Raw genomic sequence first — 24753 nt, 5'->3', positions numbered from 1 at the left:
GGACTCTAATTCAACTATCTGGACCATAAGCTACAGCGAATAGCATGTCCTAGTCCCACTTGGAGCTTTTCTAGGAGCTTGGCAGCAACTAGAAGAGGAATACCCACACTGAAAAAGCTCCTGATCTTTAACTATCAGTAACGTATCCTAACTTTCAGAAGAATTTTTGAAAAAAGGAAAAAGTTATGTGCTATTTTATAGATTTTGGGGCATTTGTCTGAACTGAACATGACTGAGTATAAAAGAATGAGTGTTAAAGATACATTTATGTAGCAATAGCAACTTGAAAGTCAAAGGAGGAAGTTACAACAATAGCTTGTTGTTGGGGGAAGTTGTCTGCTACAGCTAAGCATTCTATGTTGATTTGCTCAATCAATCAATCAATCAAACCTTTATTGTCAACGCACAACATGTATACAAAGAAATTGAATGAGCCTCCCTTGGGGCAGCCCACCGACCCCCAAAACCACATACTACATCTCAGTAACACAATAAATAAAAAAGAAATCTCTAAACCCAAATAAGTAATAACTAGCACACATTGCCACATACATACTGGTATATGTATATAACATCAGCACAGGTTTTTACCACTTTCCCCAACACCCCATCTAGACCTGCCGCTTTATTGGGATTTAGGGCTTTCAATACAGCTCTCACTTGGTGTCACACATGGTGAGTGGCTGGGAGTTGGAGGGCCGGTGGGCTGGGGCTACAGGGTCAGGTCTCTTGACCTCATAGTGGGCAAAGAAGGTGTTCAACTCCTCCACCAATGAGGCATCGACATTGACTGTCTTTATTGTATTGCTATTATAGTTGGTTAGGTGCTGCAGTCCCTGCCACATCTGCCTCAGGTTATTGTTTGCTAGATGGTTTTCCACCTTATGTTTATATTTTTGTTTAGCTACCTTGATGCCTCTCCTTACATTGGCCCTAGCCTCATTGTATTTATCTCTTTCACCTGCCTTGAAGGCAGAATTCTTATGCTATGCCATGGTGTGTCCAATCTTTGGAAAGCCAAAAAACCTCTTCTAAACCCAATCTTCATAATAGTGAAGATTGAGGCTCACTATTTTCTGCTTCAGTGGACAAAGTTTTAAGGAAAAGATCCCTTGGAAAACAGCAAGTTATAAATATAACTCTCTCTCTATCTCTCTGGCTGATTTTATTAAGACTTCTAAGGAAAGATCTCCAGATGAATGATTTCAGTTGGCAGTCATGTATATCCATGAGTGCTAATCGGAATCATGCTTATCCATAAGTGCAATTAAAGATTGAGGGGCAAGGCATACTGAAAAGCATGCGACAGCCATAGATAGAGCCCATGACTGCTTTGAGGACTATACATCACAATCAGAAAACTTAGATCCAAGTCAAAGTACTCTGTCTGACTTGTAGGACTCATGACTTAGGAACCCTGTGTCTGAGGGACTTGCGTTCCCTCTCATGGGTTTATAACAGGAGTCTCCAATCTTAACAACTTTAGCTAGCTGGGAAATTCTGGGAGTTGAAGTCCACAGGTATTAAAGTTGCCAAGATTGGACACCCCTGGCTTATAACAATACCAAGATTTTAAGCACACATTTCTTTTGGAATGTCTCTACCATCTGAGTTTTGCTCTTTTTGGATCTGCTCTGAAATACTCTCTGCAAAGGTGCTCATTTACCTGTCCCCTATTTTAACGAGCTTTGCTACTGCTTTTACATGGGTATGCCAGTTTCTGTTTGTAAAGACATTTAAAATGGTGGCAGTTCTAAAAAGCTTTTGAGAAGCATTTCAAAAATAGGAATCAATAATGCAAATGCAAATGAATTGAATATATTTTTTTAAAAAAATATGGAAATAAAGAATGCCAAAATTTCACCAGATTTTGAGGGGAACATTTTCTTTTGCAATATTTGATGATCTTATGAAGTCTGGGCCCCTTATATTCGCAGTTACAATACAGTTACAATACTCCCCTGAAGTATTCTTGCAGGCAATCCTTGCAACTTGGAAATCATTGTCTTAAAGAAACTATTGATTCTAATAATTCACCCAATCATTTCCCCTTTTAGCAGAGACTCCTTTGATACCTCTTTATGGAGTAAATCCAGAGCTGACTGTATGTTCATTATGTAGTACTCAGGAGAACTTTGTATCTATAAAAGAAAAGGATAACGATGAATTTTGTGCAAAATAAGCTACTAGTAGCTCTTTCTTACCACATCACTATTTATGCACATTTGGCAATTGAAAGTTTCAATGTATACTAATGTGCATCTTTCACAAATGACATAATGGCCTTCTTTCCACGATATGTTTGACATAATCCAGTTGTTTTGAATCGCCCAGACACAGTATTTGGATCAAAAGTAGTAATGAGCTTCAATCTGAATATGAACCATGTTAGATCGGCAGTGAAAAGAAGCAGTTCAAAGTGTTTTGAACATAGCATTCCAAATGAAACTTGTTTTGCAACTGGAGCATCTCTGGAACACCTCACATCACTTTCATTTCAGAGGGTTTACCTCAGGAAACCATTAAACTGCACCCTCAGAAAAGAACGGTCTGAAGAACAATATAGTCTGGAGACAAACAGAATTTTCCAAATAGTAAATCAATTATTACTATTTTGTAAAAAGAGAATCCTTGCCCAGATTGTTTCTTATGTTCTATGAGCATTTCTGCCTAAAAATTTTAGGAAAGTCTCCATGGCATCACCATGGTTCTTTTTCTGATGTCTCAGACTGACAGCAGTGAGTATAGAAAAGAAAGAGAAGGGAGAGAAAAGAAAAGCTGGTACAGCTGACCTGTGAGTCTCATACATCTCTCACTCACTTAGGCTTCTCTGTGTTTTCTGTTGTCCTTCTCTTCAGCCATTTTATGGCTGCCATATCTGGATTATACAAAAATGGGTGACCATTAGATGGCAGAAAACTGAATTGACCATATCTCTTTGCCATCTAGCGGTTACCCACATTTTTGAAGCCCAGATATGACAGCTGCACCACATCTACTTTGCTATTTCCTGACCAGCATCACCTGCCTCTCTTCTGCCCTCCCTCACAGAGGGCAAAAATCAGACTGTGAGGAAAAGAGCTGAAAAGGCTTTGGCTTCCTTCACCTGACTGTTCATGCCCGACTAGCTCTTGACACCATTTCAGCAAAAGGGAAAACCAATGCTAGCTACAAGTCCTGAAAGGAGAGGAGTGGGAGAAGGTACACCAACCAGCTCCAAAAACAGACCCCTTTCCATGTCATTTATGCCAGATGTAGTGTTTTCAAAGCGTGACACAGAATGTACAAGAACTACTTAAAATTTGCTATGTAAAGAAACCAGGTATGGGACAGTTTGGACTGAATTTCCAGGATACCAGATCAAAATATGATCATCTATAATATTTAATGTATATTTAGAATACAATCATTATTGGGTTGTTTCCAATAATGGAATGGTTTTCAATTATTTTATTGTTTCCAAAGCCTTCACCTGAGTGTTGGAGATGCAGCTATAAACAAGGAAGTTTCTACCATATATGGTGGCCGTGTCCCAAAGCCAGGGACTACTGGCTCAAAATAAAGAAATGGCTAGAAGAAATTACAAGACAAAAGATGGAACTGAAACCGGAAATATTCCTATTGAGCATATTAAGGGAAAACATGAGTAAAAAAATTCAATACATAATACTGCATATATTAACTGCAGCTAGAATCATTTTTGCTCAAAATTGGAAACAGAACAGTATAACACCCTCTCCGATCTAATGATAATAAGAAAGATACTTGAGTGTGCAGAGATAGATAGGTTAACCATGGAATAAAGGATAGAGAAGAATCAGAATATTATAAAATCTGGAGTATATGGTACAATTGGCTGGAAGATAGACGTAAAGCTACTATATAAGGAATATGTAAGATTTATATTAAAAAGAGAGGGAAATGTATATATCTGTAAATATTGTTATAATTTAAATGAGTATATAATACATAGTATAGTAATCTATATAATTACTGTTAATATGAGTGACATCAATACGGAAATGCTATAACGAGTGGAACTGTGTGTTGTTTTTAATGTTGAAATATGTTTAATAAAAATTATTTAATTTTAAAAAATAAGATTATTTTATTTACTTCACTTGGCCTTTTGCAAAGTTTAATGTAGTACTTATTCTTATTTGTTTAATTCGCTTATCCTGAAACAAATGCATAAAAAATACTCAAAAATTAAAAGCTGAGCAAAACTTTCATGTAAATATGTACCGTACCACCAATCATGCTGCAGTTTGCACATGTCATGGATCATGACTAAAATAGAATTAAACCTATAACCCATTGGAGTCTGAAAGGTTGGAGAAATCAGGAGCGCTTAAAAAATTGCTAAAATAATAATTAGAAGTAGCATTTAAATGCTATCTAACCATTCCCAAAGTAGACCTATGAAAACCAACCCTGAAATATATATTTAATTACATTTCTCAGTATGCTGATAAGAGCCAAAAGAAAGAAAGTTTATCATTTGGAGGCATTCATAAATAAGCATTTTACTACCATCTTATCATGATTAACTATAAAAAAGGGGGAAATAATATCAGTGTTTTGATCCAAGTTACACAAATGGCAGATCTTCTAGGGATGTCATTAAGTAAGAAAGGTACAAACCTTGCCTGTTTATTATCAGCTCCATTGGCGTATGCCTTTATCAACAGAAAATTATCTATAAAATGAAGTAGCACTGATATACTAATCAGTGGAAGTTCTCAAAGATATGAAATTACAGGAGATAAAAAACACTTTCAGGTTGAATGACCTCAAGGCCCTGCATGGAGACATATACTTGTTTTTCTTTAAAATACTGATTCAGCAATGGCCCACTATCACCCTCTCTAAAATGCCCATCGTGCCAGGGAAGAATGGCTGCTGTTCAATGTAGTGTTTCCACTGAGTTAGCTACAAAAGATCTAAGAAAGGACCTTCAGAGGGGGTATTAAGACAATTACCAGAGATTTTTTTATTTTTCCAAAGGTAGTTTCAAAAGGCAGGCTTCATTTATAAGTACAAAGACGAAGACGGAGGGGCGCCATCTTGGCTCCTCCTTTTGCAGGGAGAAGAACAAGGAGTTCCATAAAGATTTTTCCTTTTAAGAAAACAGCTCAGCAATCACCTCTTGCAGCTGTGATATCAATCTTTCTCATATAGTTAGTACAAGTGGCAGGTCAGCCTTTATTCTCTCTCCATTCCAATATAGAGAGAGATAGTTCAAATGCCGCTTTGTTGGGGGTAAAGAGAAAGAAACATCCCCCTCTAATCTTCCAGTTTCAATTGGATTGAACAAAAACTTACAATAGTCTGCTGCTTATCTGTTAATGATGATTAAGGAGGTTAGGGCGGATCTCTCCCCACCGGCACTTCAGCCGCTCTTCTTTCGCTTAACTCTTTCCTCCCGGAGCCCATTTGGCAAAAGGGCAGACAGCCAGCAGCTGTTTCATGCCCACCCTCCGCTCCCCGGCTCCTGGGGCGAGGCTGGAAACACCCCTGCCGGCTGCCGCTGAGTCTGGGGGATTCCAGCAAGCTGCCCTGCGGCAGGAGACCCCTCCAGGGCCCCCTGTGCTCCTGAAAGGAGCCCACCAGAGAGACGAGCAGCGGACAACACGTCCATCACCTACAGGAACCGGAAGTGATCTCCTGTTACGTGGGATTCCTGATTAATTTTGACTATTTGACTTTTCCTCTTTCTGGTGTACCTCTGTGCCTTGGAACTGTGAAGGAGAACTAACTTTTCACTTTTGGATTTGCCTCCGCCTTGGACCGGCACAGCTGTGCACTCCTCTGACGCCATTTTCTTTGTAAAAGACTTATCATCCCTGAACGCAGATAAATGGGGCCCCAAAAACCACCAAAGGGCAAGTCATTCTCGGCTCCTGCTTCTGCCACCTCCAGTCCAAGCATGCAGCAGACGAAAATTACTTCATTGTTACAACAAGAAGGGACTGGAGAGAGCTCAAAAGAACTATCTGTTAACCAAATGTTTCAGGAAATTATGAGGAGTCAAAATGAGTTGAAAAAAGAGGTGACAGATCTCAAAGATGAACTCAGAGGTGTACAACATCATATAACAGAAAACAAACAAAGAATTGGGGTGTTGGAGGAGGGGGCAGCTGGATTGGGGGAGGAGGTTAAGGCAGCCCGGAAGGGAAATTTAGAACTGGAAAATTTTATGGCAAAAATAGAACTTGAAAGAATGTCCTTTCTTCTCAGATTCCAGAACCTACCAGAGACAGAAAATGAAGATCTTAAGGATATTATGAGTACAATTTTAGCAGAATATATTAAGAGAAATAAAGAACAGTTGTGGTGGGATATGGATCTGGTTTACAGGATTAACTCAGCATATGCTAGAACACACAATGTTCCAAGGGATGTACATGTTAAGTTTCTTAGGAGGACCACGAGGGATGAGGTGCTAGGGGCCCAAAGGGAGGGACCATTAAAATATAAAGATAAAGAAATTACCATTCTTAAGCAAATTCCGAAAAAAATAAGGGAAAAAAGGAGGAAGTATTCCTCCTTATCAAAGAAATTATACAATAAAGGAGTTTGGTTTAGATGGTTATTGCCAGAGGGAATGTTGATTTTTGAGGAGGGAAATAGAATTAGAATTAATACAGTGAAAGAGGCAGAAGCCTTCATTAAAAAACATAGTTCTCTCCTAGAGGACAAAAATAGGGGAGGTGGTGAAAAAGGTAGTAATGTTCAAGATATGAAGGAGGGTGGGGCTGTGGCTCCATCTGGGGACAGGGCGGAGGGAGCAATATTGGAAAGGGTCCGGTCACAAAAATAAATGTATTTGAAATACTATGGTAATTGTTGATATACTAGAAAGTGACAAAGAAAGAGATGGTTGAACATATGGTTGATATAATGTAAAACAAGATTCTGTTTATGCTTATCTTTTATACGTTATTTTTAACATTGTAAAAATTGTGAGATTTGGGGAACTTTCTACCACTAGCACGGGAGCTGCCAAAATTTTCTATGTCTCTTTTTTACCTTTCTCTACCCTATAAATGTTTAAAAACCAATAAAATTCTTTTTTTAAAAAGATCTAAGAAAGGGTCAGTAGCAGGTTTTGAGTCAATCCCAGTGTAATTCTTCTTGAGTGGAAGTGTAAAGTCTAAGCCTCAATTTCTTATTAGGACGGAGAGCTTGCCTGTTTGTGATCCTATGGGAATCAAGCTGTGTTAGTCTATGGTTTCTCATCTAAACTCATGCCATTTAATACAGGTTGGATAAGATACTACCAGAATCTTTCTGATTTCTTTTTGCCATTTTTGTAATAGCTGCCTGTGAAATGAATGAACATCTTACCATCTCCTATTGTCAACCCAAACGTTATTCAGCAGGCATGATATTACATGGAACAATCCTAATATTAAATGAAGCGATGTGAAAGACAGATTTTATGCACATCATATTCATACAAACATACATGCAGGCAGGCACACACACACACACACACACCACTGAGCACTTGGAAAATTCCTACTAGCATATCTAGAAATAAGCATTAGGATCACATACAGTTTTTTTTTAATGGGGGAGGAAAAAATTGGGGAAAATATATTACGTAGGAATAATTGTAAAATATATGAAAACTTACAGAATCATTACAATAATCACAAAGGTCATTTCCTCCTATAAAAAGGGTTATGAGCTTCCAATCTTCTTGGAAATTTATGTTCTGTATTAGGAGGAAAAGGAAGAGAACAGACATAAAGAAAAATACTTGCGTTAACATCTTAGAAAGAGTTAATAGAATAATTATTAGGAGAACAGTCAATTTGGTTTTTTTTTAGACCAGCATGTAGCTAGGAAACCAAGGCAGCAATCTTTAATGTTGTTTTAATATACTAATCAGTTATGTAAAATGAAAAATCACAGATTTCTTTTACAGAAGCCTCTTTGAAATCCAATTGCTATTTAGCACTGCTGCTCTAAGAATGTTGCCACCATGCCTGATTCATTAGGATGCTATTTCATTATGAAATTGGCTCTACACCAGGCTTAAGACGTACATTGAATTGATTTGATGGTAATTGGTATGCTAGTGTATTGCACCAACACGGCAGTGGGAAATGTTAGCTTTTGCCTATGAAAATCTTGGGCTCACTTTTCAGTATTGCCTGTTCAATGGTCAGAGGGGACAAAACTACTAAGGAGAGTGGGGACTTCATGTATGCTTTCAGATCTAATTAGGAACATTTTCTTTTGTACAAGATCAAAAGTGGTGTATGTCTTGTGAGATGGCATCTAGTTGCTTCCTATAGTTTTACTATCTTACACAATTTTTCAAAAATATGTTGCCTGATTAATTGGGAATGCCAAAAAAATCATGAAGCTTATTTAAAACTATTTCAAATAAATTCTCTTTCAAACCAAACTCAGCTCCAAATGACTTCATAGACACATCACATAGTTTATGGCAGGTGTTTGACATTGTCTCTTTCCAGAATAGTTTTTTTTTAAATTCTGTAATTTTCTTATGAGCTTAGGATCTCCTATGTAGTCTGCCATTCAAGTCCAGCTCTAATTATATTTTTGAGATCAGCCAAAGTTGGTAGGATGTTGCTACAAATAAGACCTTAAATTGTTAAACAGAATCAAATCTATTTCTTTTCTCAGTGAAACAATTAAAGATAGCAGCCACTAATAAGATAGAAAAAGACAGAACCTCATCTTCCCTCTGTCAACAATAAAAAGTCACAATTGTTTGTTGAAAAAAAAAGTTCATATCAGCAGAAACTTACAGAATCATTCTTCATCAAATCTATTAGCCTTCTGGTCTGTTGTATCATTTCACTGAAAAATAAAATAAAAGAGGCAAGCAAATATTAGGAGCAACACAGCAGTTCAGACTGTCATTCTGAAAACACAAAGCAGAAATAAACTGTAGCCTATTTCACAGATGAATTTTGCAAGCAAACAATGAAGCAATGAAGCAATTTGGAATGTATGGACAAGGATGAATAATGGTAAGGAGGCTAATATAAATGACCCATAAAAGGTTACTTCATTAAACTTATGTAACCAAATTTTTGATTGAGCAACTTGGCAACTGACACCTTGCATGCAATGCACCTACATATTGGATCTCTCTGTGTACAGAGAGTTAGTCTGGTGTATATCCCATATGATATGTTTTTCTACATATAGAATACAGAGCAATGAGTCTGCTCTTTGTTTCTACAGAGATTTCAACAGGATTCTGTAAAATGTCTCTGCCAGATAAAGTAGATTTATTGCATCCTGTGTTTTGCAGAAGAAAATGGAGAAAGGAAAAAGAATCCAAATGCCAGAGTAAATATATTATGGTTCAAAATGTGATGTGTTTCAGACAAGATTCTTTGTCAAGGATACTGTACATACTCACTAAAACATCTTCACGGAACTATTTTAAAAGGAGGTACTTGTTTTGTTTTCAAAGATAGTTAATCCTTGCTATGATAGCTGATATTTAATAATGCTCACCAGAAGCTGTCCCTGCCCTTTATGATATGCAGAAACAGTGATTATAGAGTGACAATATCAATAGAGCATTCAAAATATAAATGTTCTCACATTAACATCATGCACAAATGAAAAACATATGGTCAAATACTGCTTAAGAAAGTTATAAAAATGGCTCTTTTATATCCATAGTTCACATATCTCCTGACAGTTTCTCACCAATATTGTAGCTACTTCTTATTATTACTATCATATCTATTATCTACTTATGTCTTCGGCTATCCCCCCATCTACCCTTCAAATAAATTCTGTTAGAAATACCAGCACTTTACTTTTTAAAAAATATGCAGAACCTCACTTGTAGATAATGCTGCAAATAATTAAAATCAGATTGTACTCTATTCTATACAATTACAGTATGTCTTTGTATAAACTTTGGATCTGATCAGCACTGTGCCAACTCCTTCTAGTAACCAGTTAGAAGCATAAGTATCAACTGTGTCTGTAGCATAGTGTTTAACCGCAAGAGACACATTTTCTGGCTGAACTTCAAAGAGAAGGTACTGAGTTTGTTAGCATCCGGGAGGTCACATGTTTGCCATTCCTAAATTGGAATGTAATGTATGATTGGGAAGATAGGATTCATATTCCCACTTTGCTACAAAGCTCATTGGTGGTTTTAGTCATTAGGATTACCTACAAGATATGAGCTTCAAAAATCTAACATTCCACTAGATGGCAGCAAAGAGATAAAGTAAATTCTTAGTGTTACCATCTATGTGGGCGGGGCAGCCTCATGGTCCCACGCAGGCCAGATTAATGGCTTCGGCAGGCCGTATCTGGCCCGTGGGCCACAGTTTGAGGACCCCTGGTTTAGCCCCATTTTACAACCTTTCTAGCCAAAGTTGCTAAGTGAATCTGGCTTCCCTATTGACTTTGCTTGCAAAATGTGATCACATGACCCCAGGGCAACATGACCATCATAACTACACGCCACTTGCCAAGTGTCTGAATTTTATCAGGTAACCACAAGGATTCTGCAATGGTCATAAGTGTGAAAAATGATATACCCCCTTTTTTTCAGTGCAAGCAAACAGTCACTAAAGAAATGGTCGTAAGTCAAGGACTCTACCTATATTCCAATCAGGATCCACACAGTTTTAGTCTCAGTCCAAAATTAAAAACAAGGCGACTTCTTCCCTTTCACAACAAGAGGAGGAGGAGCTGCCCATCAAAATGCGGTGGAAAAAAAACCAAAGGCAGCTGCTGGAAATCCTGTTCCATTTATTATTGTCCCACCACATTGTGAGGAAAAGTTCTTTCTCAAGAGAAATGCTTACCCTCTCCTGTGTGAACGTCAAGCAGCTTCTCAGGAGGCTATAAATCTCCCTTGGGAAAGAGATTTTCTTCAAATTGTGCCCAGATAATACAGGGAAGTGTCTTTGAAAGCACTGCTGTGCTCTGACCCCCTCTTTTCACTTTAAACCAGGGGTGTCCAACCTTGGCATTTTAAAACTGGTGGACTTCAACTCCTAGAATTTCCCAGCCAGCATTATCGGGAGTTGAAGTCCATACATCTTAAAGTTTCCACAGTTATACACCCATGCTTTAAATCAGACCTGGCTGGAGCCTAGAGTTACATTTGTGAACAAAGCAGACATTTTTAACATGAAAGCCCGGCAGGTGAGTGAGCATGCTCGCCGGGAAGCGCGGAGAAGAGCGTGAAGTCCAGCAGAGGCAGGTAGGTCCTCGGCGCTCTGGGAAGCCGCGAAAGCAACTGGGGAGCACCGAGAACCTTCCTGCCTCCGCTGGACTTTGCGCTCTTCTCCGTGCACTCCTCGTGACTGCAATAGACATCCAGAAGCAGCTTTTGTGGCTAATGGGGTTTGGGCTTCCAGCCCAACAACCTCCGCCGCTTCTGGACGTCTATTGCAGTCGCGAGGAGCATGCGAAGTCCAGTGGAGGCAGGAAAGTTCTCGGCGCTCCCCAGTTGCTTTTGTGGCTTCCCAGAGTGTGAAGGAGTACGTGGGGAAGAGCACGGCGCTCTGGGAAGCCATGAAAGCAACTGGGGAGCGCCAAGAACCTTCCTGCCTCCACTGGACTTTACGCGCTCCTCATGACTGCAATAGACGTCCAGAAGCAGTGGAGGCTGTCGGGCTGGAAGCCCAAACCCCATTAGCCACAAAAGCTGCTTCTGGACATCTATTGCAGTCATGAGGAGCGCACGGAGAAGAGCTCAAAGTCCAGCGGAGGCAGGAAGGTTCTTGGCGCTCCCGAGAAACTTTCTGCCTCCACCAGTTGCCGGTTGCCCAGCTGTCATAGCCCCGCGCATGTGCCTCCTCCCTCCTCCTCCTCTTCACTCCCCAAAGGCTCTTCTCCTCCTTACTGGAGCTCAGCGGGAGCCGGGCACAAGGGATGGGAGGAAAACCACACCTTGGAAAACTTCGCCGGGAAGGGAGGCAGGGAACCAGTGGGGGGCGGGGACTACCTGGAATGCCCCCATGCTTTGCTGGTGGCCATGCCTCCTAGGCAAGTTAGGGGAGGTCCTAGGAGGCCGGCTGCACCGCACAAGCTACTGCCTGCGAGCAGCGATGGAACAATCGGGGCAAGCGAGCGAGGGGGGCGGGGCAGGCGCTCCGTGATGAACCTCTTCTAACCGGTATGGTAGATTTCTGGAAGCTCTTCTACCGAACCAGTTAGAACCAGCAGGAATCCACCCCTGGTCATATCCTATATCTTCCATTCTGATCAAAAGTTGGTAAATTGCTGGAGGATGAATACTTATATGCTGCCTTAGTTCTCTATGGGAAGGGCAGGATATGAATGAATGAACAGATCAGTCAATAAGTAAGTAATATTACAAATTGTCAGAAAATCCACCTTAATACAATATTTGTTAAATTTTGCCACTAGCTAGGACAGTTATATTTATTTGAGATTGAATTTTCCACAAACTTCCTGACAATCATATAAATTGGGTTTCTCATATTTACCTGTGAAAAATGTCATATAAAATTCAGCAAAAAAGCACTGGTAATGCCAATATTGTATATTATTCCAAAATTGGACAGAGCTGATTTAAGATGATATATTCTTAAAAATTATAGGGAGGCATAAGGACCCTTCTTCATAATCAGTAACTGGACAGCTTGCATACAAGAAACCAGGGAATTAAATTAGTAGGCATATCAGGATATTCTAGGATAGGGATGTAAAGTTTTAAAGAATGAATAGGGAACAAAGTGCCCTTGTACAAAACCTGTAAAGTTTAAGTACATAAGGCAAAAGCATGCTTTAAGCCAGTAAGAAATGTATCCATGGAACTATCTATTTTTAAAAGTTCTATAATCATCTCTGTATTGAGAAGTTCTCTTTACCTATTGTCTCCTGTACTCATAAGGCACAGAATTGGTATTCCACAACACAATTCTGTGATAAATGTTAATTATCATCCCATATACAGTACTCCAAGATGATTGTGGCACTACTCCCAAGGCAGAATTAAACTAAAGGTAAAGGTTCCCCTCACACATATGTGCTAGTCGTTCCCGACTCTAGGGGGAGGTGCTCCTCTTTGTTTCAAAGCCAGTGCTGTCTGAAGAGCCATGTCTCCTTGGTCATGTGGCCGGCATGACTAAACGCCAAAGGTGCACTGAATGCTGTTACCTTCCCACCAAAGGTGGTTCCTATTTTTCTGTTATCTGACCAAATATATTTTAGACTATTAATTGTATAATTTTGGCAACTGATTAAACTTGAATTAATTTTCAGATGAATGATGCACATGTTCTAAACATTCCCCCCTCCTTCCTATGCCCTATGTTTAACTGTTATGTGGTATATCCACAAGGAGGCTAATGCTTTTCTTTCACCACATGTTGTTGTGGTCCAGTTGTAAGAGGAAATTATGTTTTTTCCTCTTGTTAAAAACTATGATAGACTATAGGCTCCAATGCCCTTTTGCACTGACATCCTCATTTGTGCTTCACTAGAGATTAAAAACCTCTTTTAAACAAACCATAGTTTTGGAATTGATGTTTATTTTAATCTGAATTGAATTCTGACCTTCCCACTACTTTCAGCCATCAAATCTTGGTTTAGAGCAATTCTAAAGGACTGGTCACTCTGAAATCTCCAATAACAATTTAAATAGCACAAAGGAAGTCATAGTCACAATAGATCCACATCCTGGTTGTTTCCAATCACTTTTTCTGGAGATAAGGTAAGGTAAAAAGAAATGACAGACTCCAGGTCTCACTACAGCACGGTTCCTAAAGTAGGAAATCTACAGTATGTTGCCTCTCAGAACTGAATCAGCACACACCATAATATGCCTTATGTTTGATCAACTCCTCTTCTAAAATGGCCCTAGATAACTGGAAGTTGAAATATAAGTATTAAAATAGCTAATTACACTTGGGTTTGAACTTTATTGTTACATTAATCAGGAGCAACTTGAGAACTGATTCATCTAATCAGCTAAAAACCCTTTGATCAAGCAGTTTGGCAGCACTGTTCCCATAGGACCTTAAGCCTGAGGTTTTAAAGTTTGCTGGGCTTTTTTTGCTTTGTTCACACACATACCTCCAATCTGACAAAAAAGGAGAGGGAGTCTCATGGAATAAGAAGATGGAAGAAACAGAATTACATGTTGTAAAAGGTACTGGGAATGAAGTTTTGTTATGTTTATCTGCAGAAATAGTAAAGCAAATTTAAAAGGTGGAAATATAAAGCTCTTTGCTTGCAGAAAAATTACAGTGATACATTAGAGCCAACTGTAACATTAAAAAAAAAATGAAGTAGCTGAAACTACCCTTTCCCGAGTTGTAAACTTGACACTCACTAATCTGCCCCAATTCTTCAAAAATGGAGAATTATTTAATAAAATAATAAAGTAATAAAAACAAAGTTCTAATAAAAACAAAGTTCTAATAAAAACAAAGTTTTAATAAAAACAAAGTTCTATCTCTGCTTATTCAGGTGTTATTAAAATAATACTTTTGTTATTGAAATAATAAATTACTCTCACAAGACAAACATATTAATCGGTCCCCACTTTCTGGTTGCTTACCCAGAATGAGCTCCACTCACAGCCTGGTTCAAGTGAGAGTTAGGGTTGTTCTGCTTTCCGTTGCCAATGGAAAAGCCCACTAGAGAAGGATTGAACTCACGAATAATGTCTAGGAAAAAATGACAGGCAGATGTATACATTTCTTTTTCACTTGGATGCAACAACCACAAACACCCCCAAAACTAATCCGGTGATATACTCTAGCTCAGGGGTGTCCAAACTTGGCAACTTTAAGACTTGTGCAGAGCAGGGGAATTCTGGGAGTTGAAGTCCACAAGTCTTAAAGTTGCCAAGTTTGGACACCCCTGCTCTAGCTGGATACCTGTCAGTTTGGGTTTAGCCTAGTTTGGGTGCAAAAAAGTTTATGGACATAGAGGAATATATCTCAATTTTAATGATGTCTTGCAGTACCAATTCTGAAGATTTCAACTATTGTACATTATTATACGGTATAATGATTGTGATCAGACATTTGTTGAAAATAGCATTAGGAATTTTCTGCTTGACGCTCTCATTTGTAGGCTCCTAAAAGTCTTTGTCTTTCATCATGCTTTTGTCTTTGTCATCATGCTTTTCGGTATTTTTATGAAACTGGTGGTAGAGGCTATCAAGAAATGTTAAGAGCATCTATTAAAAGCTGATAATATCCAAATCCAAATATAATATCTGCTCATTATCTGATTACATGGCCAGGCAGGTGATGAATAAGTGTATGGATTCAGTCATGGAGTAGATGAACAAATAAAGATGGGAACTAGATGGCTCTCACCACTGGAAGTTGGGCGTGCAATTTATTTTAGTTAAGGATGAGTGGCATATGGGTTTTAGTCCTTCGGGAGAGGGTGCGAGTCCTTCGGGAGAGGGTGCGGCTAAGAAATAAATATTTATTATTATTATTATAGTGTTCTATCATGTCTGCTGTTTTGCTGGTGTGAGCCAGTTATTGGCGTGAAGGAAAAAAGAAAAGAGCAATTCACTTCTGGTCTTGAAGGGCAGCTGGTCTGACAGTCCTAATGGGCTGATCTGGCCACTAGTCAGGGCTGGCATGAGGAGATTAGGAGCCCATTGGTACAAATAAGTATGTAAGTGGGGACTAGAGCCCTAGGGGGACACCCGCTTCTTCAATTGCTGTGGGGCATGCTGCTAATCTAACCAAAAATTGGAGGGAAGGAGGGAGTTCCCTGAAAGAAAGGAAATGAAGACCAAAGGGCCAAGAAGTCCATGCAAAGTCCAAGAATGGGAAGGAAGGCCCCATCCGGCTGCAGATGGCAACTTCTCCAAAGATGAGGTGAGGTGGAAAAAGACAGTTGCTGGCGAAGAGGTCATGGTTTTTTTTGGGGGGGGGGACTGGACCAAAGGACCTGAGAAGTTTTTCTTTCAACAGAGAAACATTAGTTATTTTGGCTGAGTTGGAAAAGATGAAGCCACTCAGCACACTACAATAATTCTCAGTCCTTTCCTTACTTTTCCCTTTCCCTCTTGTCAAGATCAGAAATCGGGAGGAAGAAGAAGATAAAGGGAAGGAAGCAGGAGGGGTAGAGCGAGATGGACTGGATGTGGAAGGAAACCTTGACACCAGGACACCAGCATTTTTTAGCCCTTATAAATATCTTTTGTAAATCACCTTGTATAGTAAAGTATACCTGCTGTGCTTCTGTGTCTGTTGCCATCTTTGCAAAGAAATACATCTCCTGTTCAGAAACTGTGACACTGATACAGTGTGTTATGGTGACAGGTTGCAATCCCTTTAAAAGGATTGAGTTTGAGTTTTATTAAATTTATATACCGCCCCCCTCTCCCCGCAGGGACTCGGGGCGGTGCTCCAGGTCTAACCTATTCCTGGAGGCCTAAATCATTAGGGGTACTCTTATTGCAGGTTTCTCTAGAATAATCATATAGAACCTACCAAGAACCATCCAAATGATAAATGCAAACACAACAGCAAATTAGAGCATTTCGGCTCAGCAAATTTCTGCTTCCTATATTCCTACCACTCCTGGATTCTGGATTGCAAAGTGGTTTCATCTGACAACTTGCTAAACATTTTGTCAAGTCTGCTCCCTAAATTATGAAAGAGTTTTACAAATACACCAACCTCTAAGAAAGAGATACTTACTTGCTAATGTTGTGACTGTTGTTAGGTTTTCATTTCCACCAATGCTGCAGAGTTGGGACGGGGTAAGGAAAACAAGAAAAAGAAAGCAAACAAGAAGGATATATTTGGAATCAGTCTGGTGATATTTCAAACATTTAACAATCTCTTTATATTTGAACTGTGGAATCAGACCTGAGACTCAACTTCCTATTTATCTAAGGCACTTCTTGGTTCTTGGCTCCGGATTAGAACCAAGAATTCTTGACTAATTCAGTTTCAGCAAAGCTACAGCATCAGATGCTTTCAGCCAGCACTTTCCCAGAATCTGAAGACCCAGAGGCTGTTCAATTTTCAGTTTTAAGTTGCTGCTTTACTTAGGATCCCCATCCAAATAAAATGGAAGGTGACTGTCAGGCTTCAGTAGAAGGCTGATGGGGGTTTGGAACTCATAAACTATATCCACCTGCTATATAAGACATGATGAAAAATCTGGCATCTTTACGGTAAGTAATATCTGATTGTTCCCCTTAAAAACACTATGTAATTGCTTCATTTATCTGTGTATCTACTGTGCCAAGATGAAGAAAGGTACCACCTTTGAAGATCATCCAGATCAGAAGCTTGAAGTATTCTACAGAAGAATATGGAGTTGAGAAGGACTGTTTCCCATCAATTACTTTTGATTTTTTAAAGTATATTATACATCGCTCTTTGAAGAATTCTGCCTCTTGCTAACTTATATAACCATATTTCTATTTCTATTATTTCATCCCAGTAGTTTGCCACTTTTGACTCCCATCATGGATGCCAGCCTTAAGACTTTGGTACTCATGAGAAAGCAGGTAGAAGAGGAAAACAAAGGAGGAAAACATTTCCTCCACTTTCCTCCTCCTTTTCACTTGTCCCCTTAATATTGATTCAATCTAAAAGTACATTTCCTCTGATATAAAATGTGCTAACCATTTTTGTTTTCAAAGGCAAATTTGATAAGCCATGACCCATTGGGTCATTGTTTCAGGGAACTGAATGATCACAGGCAGAAGAAAAAGCAGTAGGAACAGGAGTGACTTCCAACTTCTTGTTGGCTTCCCTGTTGAATTTCCTTTTGGGGGGAGCTGGCAAAGAGCACAGAAATCTTTCTGTGTATCGTAGATACATGACTGCTGCTGGGTGAAAGGGAAGGAGGGAGGGAGGGATTGCACAAATGACCAGAAACTGTCCAGAATTCTTGAAAATGAGGATCATGTGATTGTAGCAGTGTGGCAGTGTTGAAGCACCCACAAATTTCAAATTTCATTCCCTTGGAAATAATGGGTTCCAGCTTTCTGTAAGTTAGCCCATTTGAGGTACCTTGGTTGAAAACGTTTTATCTCATAATGCAGTTTATCTCAGTTAAAGGTTACAGATACAGGAGTTTTATTAGTATATATAGTAAGTCAAATCATCCAAAATAATCTTATATGAAGCTTAGTCATAAGGCTTCCCTATGCAGAGGAATAGGAATAGCAGCTGGGAGTCTCCAAGGGACATACAAGATAGACTTTCCAACAGCTCTGCTAAATTGTACATTAAAAACTGATACCAATTTTACAATTTCAATCTATAACCAATAGCAACTTTTCTGAACAGAACTCATGTATAGCTCTCTTTAAGCATTTGTCTGCTATTGTCAGTAGATCTATGCTGACCTATTATTATGAACACTACTAAATTGTTACTGAAGAGACTAACCCAAATTGTAAGCATAACAATTTAAGGATTGCTCCCATACAGATTAGAAATGTACTTCTGATAGTTTATATGAACAGATAGCAAACTGATTTTTAACACACATGGAAACAAACTGATTGCAGATTTTGGATAATCAAAAGTACTTAGCTTAGAGCACTCACCTCCATGAAATACCTCGATATTCTATCAGCAATTCAATAAGATTGTTTGGTGAAGCTCCAGCCCCATTTGCTGTCTGATAACCAAGAGAACAAATAGAATTAATGATTAGAGGGACACCTACTTACCTAGTATGATCCAAAGAACAAATCCCCAATGTTTGTGTCTCAGAAATCTAAAAGTATTTTGCCTCTTCATAATGGGATGAAGCAGAATGACAAACAAATTGGCTCAATATAAGAATCCTTAGTTAAAATAAAATAAGTGAAGAGATGGTTATGAATCAAACAAATCAGAAATAAATCCTTCAAGAAATACAATAGTATTTTACTCTCAAGAATACTGATTGCACAGAAATGCAAAATCATAACCCATTTTGATCCAACTAATAAATGCTTCCACTAGCCTAAAATTAATGGATGCAAGGTGAAATGAATGAATTTAAAGAAGAAACCCATAATGTGGCTTTAAGTATTGCACTAATGCTACAACTCAGTCCCAAATTGGCATAATGTCCAGGTTCATAGTCACATCAATGATAAAGCTAAACACTTTACTGTGGATTTGGCATCAGATTGGGAGTAATCCTATGACTACTCTAAACTCCCTAGAGGAGATGGTGAAATAGAAGAAATAATAAGGATTATGGTCAACACCGATAGACTGGCATTGCTACTGTCTGGATTACACACCAGTGGGAGATAAGCATCTGGGCTGGCTCATGTCAGACTTCTTTAGTGTTATGACATATACACAGAGCTTTCACAGGTAAGTTCTGTACTGCATGCATGTACTGTAGCAGCACATCTAAACTGACCTTCGCAGGGCTTTTCAGCAAAATGCAGGTTGTTCTTGACATACAACAGTTTCTTTAGCGACTGCTCAAAGTTATAATGGCACTGAAAAATGGCACCATTGTAGCATTCCCATGGGCACATGATTTACATTCGGATGCTTGACAATTGACTCACGTTTATGAGAGTTGCAGGGTCCTGGGATCATGTGATCGCCTTTTGCAACCTGACAAGCAAAGTCGATGGGGAAACCAGATTCTTTTAACAATGGCGTAACTAATTTAAAAACTGTAGTGATTCACTTAACAAATGTGGCAAGGAAAGTTGTAAAATGGGGCAAAACTCGCTTAACAAATTTATCACTTAACAACATAAAGTTTGGGCTCAATTGTGGTTGTACATTGAGGACTACCTGTATGTATCTGTTTATTGCTTGGAGCGTTGCCACTTACTGAGGATAAAATTATACTAGACAGGTTATTTGCTACACAGTCAGGATGCTTATTTTTCATTGCTAGAAAAATGTTTGCAGTGTCCATTATGCTATATTAGCTACCGTGTAGAAATAGGAAACAATGCCAAGAGAGATGGCATTTCTAGTCTGAAGGTGATTAATAACTCAGTATTATTGGGACTATAGCAAAAGGAAACATCCAAAATTCAATTGGCCTTGAAGATCATTTGTTCTTCCTTTTTCAAATTAGAATTCAATAATGCTTTTTATATTGCTCAGTCTGATAGACTGCTGTACATTTGGTGGTCCACACTTACTGTTAATGAGTCCCCAAGGGCACCTATAACTTTTATGTCTCCTGGCCTCAAATTATGAACTATAAAAAAGAAAGAGAATGCTATAAGTTTTAGAAAATCTTTAGGATTTGGAATATACTTCTACTTGTAAGAACTTGAAATGTTACTTAAAAGTTACGTTCAGCTAAACTTTGAAATTCAGCCTTCTAATCAAAACACCACATTCTCCAAAGAAATTAATTATTTCCATTATTTCCTACCTATTTCTCAGGAAACAATTTGCATTGTGTATTTTTTTTAAAAAGCAAGTAAATTAAATGCCTTTAGTTTCTAGCAGTTGCTATCAAATTATTTAGAAGCTTTTCACAGGAAGCCAGATTGTCCTTTAAAAGCTACATTTTTATACAAATTACCCTTTCAGTTCTCTTTTTCTGTATAAAAATAATTGGAAAACCAATATATAACATAAAGCAAGGAACATGTTTGAATAATTAGCAATTCAACAAGTAAAGAATAAGTGAACTGGAAGGGGAAATTGTTACAAATACTTAGATTCCTAAAATATATCAAAGGAAGCCATCTTACATTCCTTAGAAAATGGTGATTAGGGTACTGGAGGCTAAAACATATAAAGAACGGTTGCTGGAACTGGGCATGTCTAGTTTGATGAAAAGAAGGACTAGGGGAGACATGATAGCAGTGTTCCAATATGAGGGATTGCCACAAAGAAAAAGGAGTCAAGCTATTCTCCAAAGCATCTAAAGGCAGGACAAGAAGAAACTAATCAAGGAGAGAAGCAACCTAGGAGACCTTTTTGCTTATAATTCTGCTAAGTGTGGATGGTAAATGTTGTGTGAATTCCAATATATTTGCCTTGATCTCCTCAAGTTCACAGATAAATAAGATTCCCATTTTTGTCTTAATAAATATTGAGAGATTCCAGACTTTGCAAAATATAATGCAGTTATTATAGTCAGAATCTTTACCTGAGACAGGAACTGTGTTAGAGGGGCTACGGTCAGAACATGGAATAATAGTTCCAAAGTTCCTTTCCTGAAAAGAGACACAGAACAATTAATTATACACAGTCTCCAGTATTCCAGTACTGGGAAAGATGAACGTGTTGAACAGATAGGAGAAGTAGAGTTCCTCCTTAGGAAAGAATGAGGCATGAAACATGTTGTGCCAAACCTCCTTTCATCTCCAATCAGTAACAATAAAATATTGTGCAACCAATGTTTTCCATACTTGACAACATGCTTCAGTCCATGGCACCACAGGAAAAGGTGAGTAATTGCTATTCTTGTATGTGAAGATGTACGGGTACTCCTGAAAAGATAAGATAGTGAAAGCAGTTAAATTAAGTAATCATTTGGCACCAGAGATAAAGTCACGAGAGCAATCTTTTCAACCGATGCAAAACCTCTATGGTCAATCTACAGAGAGCTCCAAATACTAGAAGTATATTGTTTACAATTTGACTCCTCCATGGATGATCAAGATCAAGACAGGGCTACTGGTCAGTAAGAGGAGCCCAGACACAGAAGAGATGCACTTAGGAAGGGACAGAGCATGCCATATAAAACCTCAGATGGGTATAATATAACACAGAGAATGCTTCTCTTACAGTATACATTTAACTCTCCAAACCACAATTCTTCACCTTACCTGTGAAACACAGTAGTTTATCTGGACTAGGAAAAATTGCTAAATTGTAATAAAAAAGCAACTGTAACTGAAATTAGCCTTGTGAACTTTTTATGCAAGATGTGTTGTCAACTAAACTTTCTTCAATGAAATGGAGTTTGTTCCTGAATCTGGCTATGAAAGTGGCTTGTTACCTCTACAGGATTATTATTTCTCAGAAAGAAACTAGGAAAGTGCAGCTGCTGATTTCTTTGACGTGCCAGCAGCCTTGTTGCACAGGGCTATAGTAGGAATATTTTGTCAGTTTGTTTATCAAGTATTTAATTGTTTATATATTATTTATACTGTTATTTATGTATTTTATCTGTGTTTCATTGACTGTACACCGCCCCGAGTCCCTTTTTGGGAGAGGGGGCGGTTTATAAATCCAAATAAATAAATAAATAATAATAATATAAAATTATGTATTGCCCATCTCTTTCTCAGAATAAGTAGGAATTATGGCTAATGCAACAAACAAAATGTTAAAAAGTTATGATATTTAGGTAGTTACTTACCAAGCACACCTAAATTACATTAAAGTAACAAAAATATATTTACAATCCCCAAGGCATGTCACAACTTTTGAGCACCCTAATGGTTGGAAAATGAAAGCTGAAAAATTGACACGCCCCTATGAATGCAGAATTTGATGGCAAGATTTTAACTGGTATCAAGTGCTCTATTATAATATCCTCTGTGACTTGTAGTGACACTTGGTTTATTTCCAAATATTGCCTAAGTAGTAGTTTAGATCTATAAAGCTCTTTATGGGTTAGACTTCAGTACAGATAGACCTTGACTTATAACCATTCGTTTAGTGACCATACAAAGTTACAAAGGCACTGAAAAAATATTACTAATTTAACAGCTGCCATGTTAACATCCGCTTAACAACTGTGGCAAGAAAGGTTGCAAAATGGGGCAAAACTCACTTAACAACTGTCTCACTTAGCAACAGAAATGTTAAGCTTAATTGGGGTAGTAAGTCAAAAAATACCTCTATGTACTTCTTGTGCATGCAGAAGCACAAAAGGCGTGCAAGGAAGTAATTTCTCAAATGTCCTCCTTCATTTCAAGCTCAGCTCAGCTCAGCTTAGAGCAGGGGTGTCCAAACTTGGCAACTTTAAGACTTGTGGACTTCAACTCCCAGAATTCCCCAGCCAGCAGAATTCTGGGAGTTGAAGTCCACAAGTCTTAAAGTTGCCAAGTTTGGACACCCCTGGCTTAGAGGGAAGACTTTTAGAGAAAATGCTTCTTGCTGATGGCCCTGTGATTGTGGAACCCTTCCCACCAGGAAATTCAAGCTAATCTTATCATTTCAGATCTTTGCCATTTAACCTACCATTAGTGGCTTAACTGCTATTTTATTCCATGACTGAGCTTGTAGCCTCATATTTACTACTTTGACTCAGCATTTAATTTTTATCACGTGGGACCTCAAATTTGTAATTTTATTGTGCTAATAAAATTGTGTAAGTTTGTTTCTATTTTATTGCGTTATTATTCTATTTTTAAAGAACACCAGCCCTAGAAGACACATTTGCTAAAACAAGCAACTATAATAAATTTTCAGACACAATCAGGCTGCAGTTCTGTTTTTCCTTGAATTGAATAGCAAATATAAAATATACATTAACCTGGATGTACAGTTGAGCTCAAAAGATCTTTCTTCCATTTTCAATGGTACGCTAACACCATGAAGAAGCAATGCCTGTTGATGAACAAATGTCTTTGGGGACACATTTGAAAGCCCACCGACATGAGTCTGGAACATCCTTTTCCTGTCTATTCAGTTGCTGTAATTCTGACCATAATGGCTGGAGAGCAGCAAAGCTCAATTGTAAAGTATATGCTCTGCACAGGAAGAATTCAGGATTTCTTTGGAGGTTGGAAAAGTCCTGCCTGAAAATCTAGAGAATCCTGCAAGTTATTGTATATTACTCTGGGCAAGGCAGGCAATTGCCTGACTTCCTGTGTTCTCATACAAAAAAAAATTATTATTTTTTGTTTAAATGAAACTGCTACACCCTTGGGTGCCAAAATTTGGGTTCTTGCAGTGTTTAATGACATGGCATTAAAGTTCAGTTGTTCTGAATTACACTTTGGAATTCATTGCTCCTCTTTTGGAAGTTGTGTTCATCACAACACTTGGTGATTATTGCCACCCTGTTGTATTTGCTTCATGACTAGAATAATCAAACAGCCCCAATTTTACCTAATGTTAAAGCTATGTTTAGAAAATATTGTTCTCCTACCTGAGAAGGACACTTTGGATCAGGTACTTCTGTGAAGTGATAGGGCTTCTTCTGACCAGTTGGAGTCAACTAATTTTTTTAAAAAAAAATAGAAAGAAAACCATAAGTGAGATTTGCTCAGTTGATCAGTCCTCCAGTTATTCCTTTGCAGGATTGACTTGTAAGCCTACTACAAGGGCAATAGCCTTGCTTCTCTGAGTGCAGAAGATACAAACAATAGGTGTTTCTTAGTTGAAGCACTTGACTAAACTGGTCCTAACATAAATGAATGTTAACACCAGTTTAAGAACCTCTGATATAGAGAGATGTAAAATAATTATCTCTATTTTTTTCTCTATTATATTCATAGAACAAGACATTTGTCCCTCGGGGCTGGTGGTGTAAAATGTAATAAATAAGTAAATGAAAGTTAATAAATAACTAAGAAAAAGCATGCTGTCTACAAGAATTTACAAGGATTTGGTTATTCTGTTATTTTTATTTCTTATGGAGTATTTTCTCTGTAGCATCAAGCCACCTTGTTAGAAATGCTGACCTGATAAGGTCATCTTTCTTACATTTTTTAAAATAATTCTAGCAGTATCAGACATTTCACTTGTATGGATTACACCCTTGCAAACAGTACATAAAAGGTGTGAGTGGGGGAACCCCTGATCATTTCTTCGGGTAATAAGAGAACCTGGATAGTGAAGCACAACAGTTCTTAGGCCATGTTAAAGT

The 24753-nt window shown here is 38.3% G+C and overlaps 1 protein-coding gene across 1 annotated transcript in view; it reads right to left on the bottom strand.

Moving 5' to 3' along the window:
• PLB1 (phospholipase B1) overlaps positions 1-24753 on the bottom strand; it is a gene marked incomplete at its 5' end in the record, with an annotated part of 107165 nt that overhangs the window by 63984 nt on the left and 18428 nt on the right. Inside the window, 10 exons of the mRNA XM_081940139.1 lie at positions 2076-2141; positions 7643-7723; positions 8790-8841; positions 14561-14669; positions 16677-16720; positions 18548-18621; positions 20111-20169; positions 21076-21142; positions 21338-21418; positions 24034-24102. Coding sequence (XP_081796265.1) covers positions 2076-2141; positions 7643-7723; positions 8790-8841; positions 14561-14669; positions 16677-16720; positions 18548-18621; positions 20111-20169; positions 21076-21142; positions 21338-21418; positions 24034-24102 — 702 coding nt within the window. The remainder of the gene's footprint in view (positions 1-2075; positions 2142-7642; positions 7724-8789; positions 8842-14560; positions 14670-16676; positions 16721-18547; positions 18622-20110; positions 20170-21075; positions 21143-21337; positions 21419-24033; positions 24103-24753) is intronic.

This window comes from Natrix helvetica, assembly GCF_964273705.1.
Source record: "Natrix helvetica genome assembly, chromosome: 2".
NCBI classification, from domain to species: Eukaryota; Metazoa; Chordata; class Lepidosauria; order Squamata; family Natricidae; genus Natrix; species Natrix helvetica.
This window is presented reverse-complemented; position numbering and strand designations above follow the sequence as displayed.